The sequence below is a fragment of the Eutrema salsugineum genome, unplaced genomic scaffold (assembly GCF_000478725.1).
Source record: "Eutrema salsugineum unplaced genomic scaffold, Eutsalg1_0 scaffold_18, whole genome shotgun sequence".
Taxonomy (NCBI): Eukaryota; Viridiplantae; Streptophyta; class Magnoliopsida; order Brassicales; family Brassicaceae; genus Eutrema; species Eutrema salsugineum.
The window spans coordinates 136,221-143,759 of NW_006256846.1; the positions used below are offsets into that span (position 1 = coordinate 136,221).

Sequence of the window (7,539 nt, forward strand, 5' to 3'; positions counted from 1 at the left end):
GCAAGCATCACACTTAGATATGAATTTATGGGCGTCCTTGAACATGGTAGGCCACCAATAACCAGCTTGTAAAACCTTTGCTACAGTCTTATCATAGCAAAGTGTTCAGCATAGTTAGATCTGTGACAATGAAAAAGGATTTCTGGAACTTTTTTTTCAAAGATACACCTGCGAAACAAGTTATCTGCACACTGCTTATAAAGATATGGTTCATCCCAAAAGTACCTACTTATATCACGCGAGAACTTCTTTTTGTTGTAGCTGAAGAATCGTGGCGGTTCGACCTCTGCTGCAAGGTAATTTGCGATATGCATAAACCAAGGAAGCTCAGAAGGTTTTGCTTTTGGAGGTGGGGTTGGACATTTCTCTGGGGTGACTACTTTAGAATTACCATCTTTCTCCACGTCTCCAATAGGGTTTTGAGAAGTCAATGTCGAGTTTGCATCAGGTGAGATAGTCTTGCCCTTAGATTTCTTTGATTTGCGCTTAGATTTTCTCGCCTTGTGCTTCGATTTTCTCGATTCGACAACTCCCTTAGGTTCGACTGAAAGGGCTTGTATAGAAACGTGTTGGCACCTTTCCTTGTTATCTTCGGGGTCTAAAATCAACTTCTATTCCTTGTAGATGGTTATACAGTAAGAGCTTCCACCACTACAGACTGCGGGATAGAAGATTCTCCTTTTGACTTTAGAAAAACAAACTCTTCGGTTGGGATAATCAACAACTGCCCCCACTGTTGCAAGGAATGAACTTCCAAATATTAACGCTCTGGGAGAGTCATTTTCCATCTCAAGAATGTAAAAATAAACAGGGATAAGACACCCTCCTACTTGCACCATCAAATCCGTTATGAAACCATACGGAATCATGCTTGAATTGTCTCCAAACTTAACAGAACCGTGAGGAGGTTTGATATCACACATCCCCAGCTCGTTTGCAATTGCTTTAGACATGACATTCAGATTTGCTCCTGTGTCACATAGAGAGTCAGAAAATTCCATACCTTCAATTATGAAGGGGAAGACAAACTTCACCGAATCGTTTATCTTATGAAGCTTCATTTGGTGTGGAACTTTGCCTATTGCATCATACTCTTCTAGACATGCTGAAGATTCAAATTCAGTGTCCTGATTGCTAGGAATAGGCGTGACTTCTCTCTCACCATCAGTGTTTATGACATTGCAATGGCACATTGGATTATCTACGGTTTTCCCGGAAGGTGACCATCTTGTCTCTTCTCACTTTCTCCAATTTGTTCGATTTGTTTCTCCAGCATCTTTACATGAGTTGAGAGGTTAGTGAACTTCTGAAATGACTCCTCATTGTTGTTGTTGAGGTGATCATTCATGATGTCTAACTTGTACCCAAGATCACTCATGTTGTCTAACTTAAGCTCAAGGTTACGGATGTCTTGGGCGATTTCTTCATGTACCTCAGCGATTCGTCTCTCCATAGCTTCGGTGCTTTTTGAACTATCTATGATTTGCGATAGCTGCACGTCCATGCTATCAACATGAGTGGAAATAGCTTCAAATTTACCATTAAGGTCAGTGTATAAGCAGTCCACTCTTATATCCACATCGTCTGCTAATCTTTGCAGCTTCGTAAGAAGTGGTTGCACCATAAGCTGGATCTTGTTGTCTTGAGAGGTTGGGGATGATTTTGGAGCAGATTGGAGATTCATATGGGTGTGATATTGTGCTCCAAGTTGATGATTAATCTCAGCTGCATTAACTGCTTCGCAGACTTTAACAGAACGCTGCTGATTTTGGAGAAACAATTTCACCATGGCTTTAAGTTCTACAATCTCCTTATGATCAGGGGAGTAGAATGTGATGTTCTTCCTTGATCAGGACAATTGTTTCTGCTGCTTGCAGCAAGATTTTTAATCAAGATGTAAGCTTCTTCCACAGTCCTTGTCATGAAGTTTCCATCGCATACTACATTTAGAGGCGCCTAAGATGTCCATTCAAGACCTTCGTAGAAGGTATTCAAGACGCATGTCTCTGTAAAACCGTGGTGAGGACATTCTCTGATGTAGCCTTTATAACGGCCCCAAGCTTCATGAAAAGGTTTGCCTCCTTTTTGTTGGAACCTATAAATTTTGCCTCTAAAGAAGTTTGATCTAGAGGTGGTGTAGAAATGGTTAAGGAAGGCAGCCTTGCATTCGTCCCATGATTCGAGTGAACCAGGAGACAAAGACTTGAACCAAGCACGCGCCTTATCACAAAGAGAAAATGGAAACAATTTGCACTTTATGTAATCTGCAGGAACTCCGATGGATTGCTTGGTACTGCAGATTTCTTCAAAATCTTCGAGATGGTCCATAGGATTCTCCGATGCATCGCCTTGGAACCGGTTTTGCTTGACCATTTTTATGAGCTTCGGGCTAATCTCATAGTCTACGTTGATGGGTTGTAAACTAATGGGAGAACGTCTCATAGAAAGCATACGGAGTGTTATAATCTCTTAGAGTTAAGCGAGGAGCATTTGGAACCTAACGTGCTCATCAACGTTTTGCTGGACGTGGTGGTTATCTCTAAGCCTATCTAACCTGGCAAGTGTATATTGTTATCGCCCATCTCTAATTTGTGTGTGTGTGTGTTTTTTTTTTTTTTTTAATTAATTTTTTTATATATTTTTTATATTATATATATATAAATTATTTTTTTTTCGTTTTCGTTTTTTTTTTGTTTATATATATATATAATAATTTTTTAAATTTCTTTTTATGTTAATATATATATATATATAATTTTTTTTAATAAAAGAATAAATATATATTATTTTTTAGTTATATATATATAGATTAATATATATATATTTTTTAATATTAATTTATATATATGTATATATATAATTTTTTTCTCTTTTTTTTTCAAAAATGAACAAGAGAACGTACCTTAAACTCGATTCGGACCGGAAACTCGTAGGCAACGTTAAAGGTCTCCGGTTACGGGGGCAAAAACTTGATGTGCTCAGGTTTTAACCCTAGTTTTCTGCAAGTGCACAGATGTATGTTGTAGTACTTAGTGGTCGATCCACTGAAAACCAAGTAACTGCAATATGAGTTTACTTGAGATGAGAACTGAGCTAAGATGAAAATATGGGTGTTTGTTTGGGGGTTGTGAACAGTGACGAAAATAGCAAATAATAAACTTAAAAACAAGAAAACAATAAGATCAAATCAATACGAGAAGGTGTTGGGCGTTAGGGAATTCGCCGGAAATCATAGACTAGCTAACAAGAGAATAAAACATAGAGTTTCTATAGATGTGTTCCTGAAATCAAACCCAGACTAACCTACTCACGTAGTATTAATCACAAATCAATTCACTCAGATTTACTAAACTCCCATTCAGTTCTCTAAGTTTCTAGACAAATTAGTTTGATAATTTCACAAAACGCTTTAGATCGACTCACGCCGTCTAAGAGAAATTGTTTATCTAAATTGGGTTAATCGATTCAACAACACTTTCGGTGAGTAAATCAACCTAATCGCAGTAGCTAGATTATCGATCAAAGCCACATACACGAAACGCAGATTTAGATGAAGAACTCTAAAGATAAACCCTAATCTAACAAACCAGAAATTAATCCATGATTCCCTTTGAAAAATCCTTTAAAACCCAACAAGAGAATTACTCAATCATAGTGTATAAAAACATCACAGAAGTATTGTAGTTTGCTGGAAATTAGATATCAGAAAGGTAAAGAACGAAGAACGAGGATGAAGATGGAGATCGATGGTGACTCCTTCGGCAACTCCTTCTTCTCCCGAAGACGACAACTCCGAGGTGTGCGGCTCTCTTCTCTGCTCTCTCTCCACGACTTGGTCATTAGAATGACCTAAAACGAGTATATATAGCCTTCTAATTCGTTGGAAACATCTAGGGTTTGAAAAATGAGTAGTGGGCTGGACTTGGGCTTGAATTAGGTCACTTTCGGACGTCAACGTTGTCTGGCCGCGGTCGCGGTGGTCCTGACCGCGGGGAATCATGGTCTGGCCGCAGTCGCGGCCTATGCTCTCCTTCGAGACTGCATTTTCTGTCTTTAGTGCATCCGGAATATATCTGAAGATCTTCCTTTTCTTCTTGAATGTCTGCAAGATATGGCTTAAGACGTTGTCCATTGACAGTGAAATCACCTCCTTGGCGGTTCCATAAAACCACAGCACCATAAGGTAAAACTTCTTTGATCTTGAAAGGTCCAGACCATCGTGATTTAAGCTTTCCGGGAAACAAATTTAGACGTGAGTTATAAAGTAGAACCTGGTCATTAGGTGAGAACGTCTTATGAACTATTTTCCTGTCATAAAACTCCTTCGTCTTCTCCTTATAGATCTTAGAATTCTCATAGGCATTATGGCGAATCTCGTCTAACTCATTTGCCGTCTGGATATCGTAATTCAGCTTTTTTATTGCCCATTCTGCCCTGACCTCTAACTCCCATGGAAGATGACGAGCCTTACCATAAACAAGATGAAAAGGTGTAGCTCCCAATGGGGTTTTGAACGCAGTTCTATATGCCCAAAGAGCACCATCAAGCTTTGCTGACCAATCTTTTCTTGTTGGTCCTATTGTCTTTTCCAGAATTCTTTTGAGCTCTCTGTTTGATACCTCCACTTGGCCACTCGTCTGTGGGTGATAAGGTGTAGCTACCTTATTTTTCACTCCATTTTTCTTCAAGAGATTCTCAAATACTTTGTTGATGAATTGAGAACCACCATCACTGATGGCGAGTCGCGGAACATCAAATCTTGGAAATATGATCTACTTGAACATCTTCATTACTAATTTTGCGTCTTTTTTGGGGCTGGCTATGGCTTCTACCCACTTAGACACGTAGTCAACTGCAACAAGGATGTATTTGTTTCCAAAAGACGAAGGAAAAGGACCCATAAAGTCGATTCTCCAAAAATCAAAAACTTCGACTTCTTGAATGAAGTTTTGTGGCATCTCATTTCGTTTGCTGATGTTCCCTTGTCCTTGGCAAGCATCACACTTAGATATGAATTTATGGGCGTCCTTGAACATGGTAGGCCACCAATAACCAGCTTGTAAAACCTTTGCTACAGTCTTATCAGTAGCAAAGTGTTCAGCATAGTTAGATCCGTGACAATGAAAAAGGATTTCTGGAACTTCTTCTTCAAAGATGCACCTGCGAAACAAGTTATCTGCACACTGCTTATAAAGATATGGTTCATCCCAAAAGTATCTTCTTATATCACGCGAGAACTTCTTTTTGTTGTAGCCGAAGAATCGTGGCGGTTCGACCTCTGCTGCACGGTAATTTGCGATATGCATGAACCAAGGAAGCTCAGAAGGTTTTTCTTTTGGAGGTGGGGTTGGACGTTTCTCTGGGGTGACTAATTTAGAAATAACATATTTCTCCACGTCTCCAATAGGGTTTTGAGAAGTCAATGTCGAGCTTGCATCAGGTGAGATAGTTTTGCCCTTAGATTTATTTGATTTGCGCTTAGATTTTCTCGCCTTGTGCTTCGATTTTCTCGATTCGACAACTCCCTTAGGCTCGACTGAAAGGGTACAGAAACGTGTCGGCACCTTTCCTTGTTATATTCGGGGTCTAAAATCAACTTCTCTTCCTTGTAGATGGTTATACAGTAAGAGCTTCCACCACTACAGACTGCGGGATAGAAGATTCTCTTTTTGACTTTAGAAAAACAAACTCTTTGGTTGGGATAATCAACAACTGCCCCCACTGTTACAAGGAATGAACTTCCAAATATTAACGCCCTGGGAGAGTCATTTTCCATCTCAAGAATGTAAAAATAAACAGGGACAAGACACTTCCTACTTGCACCATCAAATCCGTTATGAAACCATACGGAATCATGCTTGAATTGTCTCCAAACTTAACAGAATCGTGAGGAGGTTTGATATCACACATCCCCAGCTCGTTTCAATTGCTTTAGACATGACATTCACATTTGCTCCTGTGTCACATAGAGAGTCAGAAAATTCCATACCTTCAGTTATGAAGGGGAAGACAAACTTCACGGAATCGTTTATCTTATGAAGCTTCATTTGGTGTGGAACTTTGCCTATTGCATCATACTCTTCTAGACATGCTGAAGATTCAACTTCAGTGTCCTGATTGCTAGGAATAGGCGTGACTTCTCTCTCACCATCAGTGTTTATGACATTGCAATGGCACGTTGGATTATCTACGGTTTTCCCGGAAGGTGACCATCTTGTCTCTTCACACTTTCTCCAATTTGTCCGATTTGTTTCTCGAGCATCTTTACATGAGTTGAGAGGTTAGTGAACTTCTGAAATGACTCCTCATTGTTCTTGTTGAGGTGATCATTCATGATGTCTAACTTGTACCCAAGATCACTCATGTTGTCTAACTTAAGCTCAAGGTTACGGATGTCTTGGGCGATTTCTTCATGTACCTCAGCGATTCGTCTCTCCATAGCTTCGGTGCTTTTTGAACTATCTATGATTTGCGATAGCTGCACGTCCATGCTATCAACATGAGTGGAAAGAGCTTCAAATTTACTATTAAGGTCAGTGTATAAGCAGTCCACTCTTATATCCACATCGTCTGCTAATCTTTGCAGCTTCATAAGAAGTGGTTGCACCATAAGCTCGATCTTGTTGTCTTGAGAGGTTGGGGATGATTTTGGAGCAGATTGGAGATTCATATGGGTGTGATATTGTGCTCCAAGTTGATGATTAATCTCAGTTGCATTAACTGCTTCGCAGACTTTAACAGAACGCTGCTGATTTTGGAGAAACAATTTCACAATGGCTTTAAGTTCTTCAATCTCCTTATGATCAGGGGAGTAGAATGTGATGTTCTTCCTTGATCAGGACAATTGTTTCTGCTGCTTGCAGCAAGATTTTTAATCAAGATGTAAGCTTCTTCCAGAGTCCTTGTCATGAAGTTTCCATCGCTTACTACATTTAGAGGCAGATTTAGATGAAGAACTCTAAAGATAAACCCTAATCTAACAAACCAGAAATTAATCCATGAATCCCTTTGAAAAATCCCTTAAAACCCAACAAGAGAATTACTCAATCATAGTGTATAAAAACATCACAGAAGTATTGTAGTTTGCTGGAAATTAGATATCAGAAAGGTAAAGAACGAAGAACGAGGATGAAGATGGAGATCGATGGTGACTCCTTCGGCGACTCCTTCTTCTCCCGAAGACGGCAACTCCGAGGTGTGCGGCTCTCTACTCTGCTCTCTCTCCACGACTTGGTCATTAGAATGACCTAAAACGAGTATATATAGCCTTCTGATTCGTTGGAAACATCTAGGGTTTGAAAAATGAGTAGTGGGCTGGACTTGGGCTTGAATTAGGTCACTTTCGGACGTCAACGTTGTCTGGCCGTGGTCGCGGTGGTCCTGACCGCGGGGAATCATGGTCTGGCCGCAGTCGCGGCCTATGCTCTCCTTCGAGACTGCATTTTCTGTCTTTAGTGCATCCGGAATATCTAAAGATCTAACCGTTGGATCGTGTCCAAACCAATTGCATTAGAAAGCTGGTTGTCTCTTCTATGTTGT

The 7,539-nt window shown here is 40.0% G+C and overlaps 1 protein-coding gene and 1 non-coding gene across 2 annotated transcripts; one reads left to right on the plus strand and one right to left on the minus strand.

Moving 5' to 3' along the window:
- Nucleotides 1-611: 611 nt before the first annotated feature.
- Nucleotides 612-1,193, minus strand: LOC112087296. The gene has a single exon (XM_024157322.1). It carries the CDS (start codon nucleotides 1,191-1,193, stop codon nucleotides 612-614), a length of 582 nt encoding a protein of 193 aa, XP_024013090.1.
- An 818-nt stretch (nucleotides 1,194-2,011) lies between these two features.
- On the plus strand, nucleotides 2,012-2,122 carry LOC112087373. The gene has a single exon (XR_002900057.1). It is a non-coding gene; the product is annotated as a small nucleolar RNA R71 (small nucleolar RNA).
- Nucleotides 2,123-7,539: the final 5,417 nt, after the last annotated feature.

What these genes read in the sequence shown, in the direction of transcription:
- LOC112087296 (XM_024157322.1), bottom strand. Translation starts at nt 1,193, where the DNA reads ATGTGCCATTGCAATGTCATAAACACTGATGGTGAGAGAGAAGTCACG.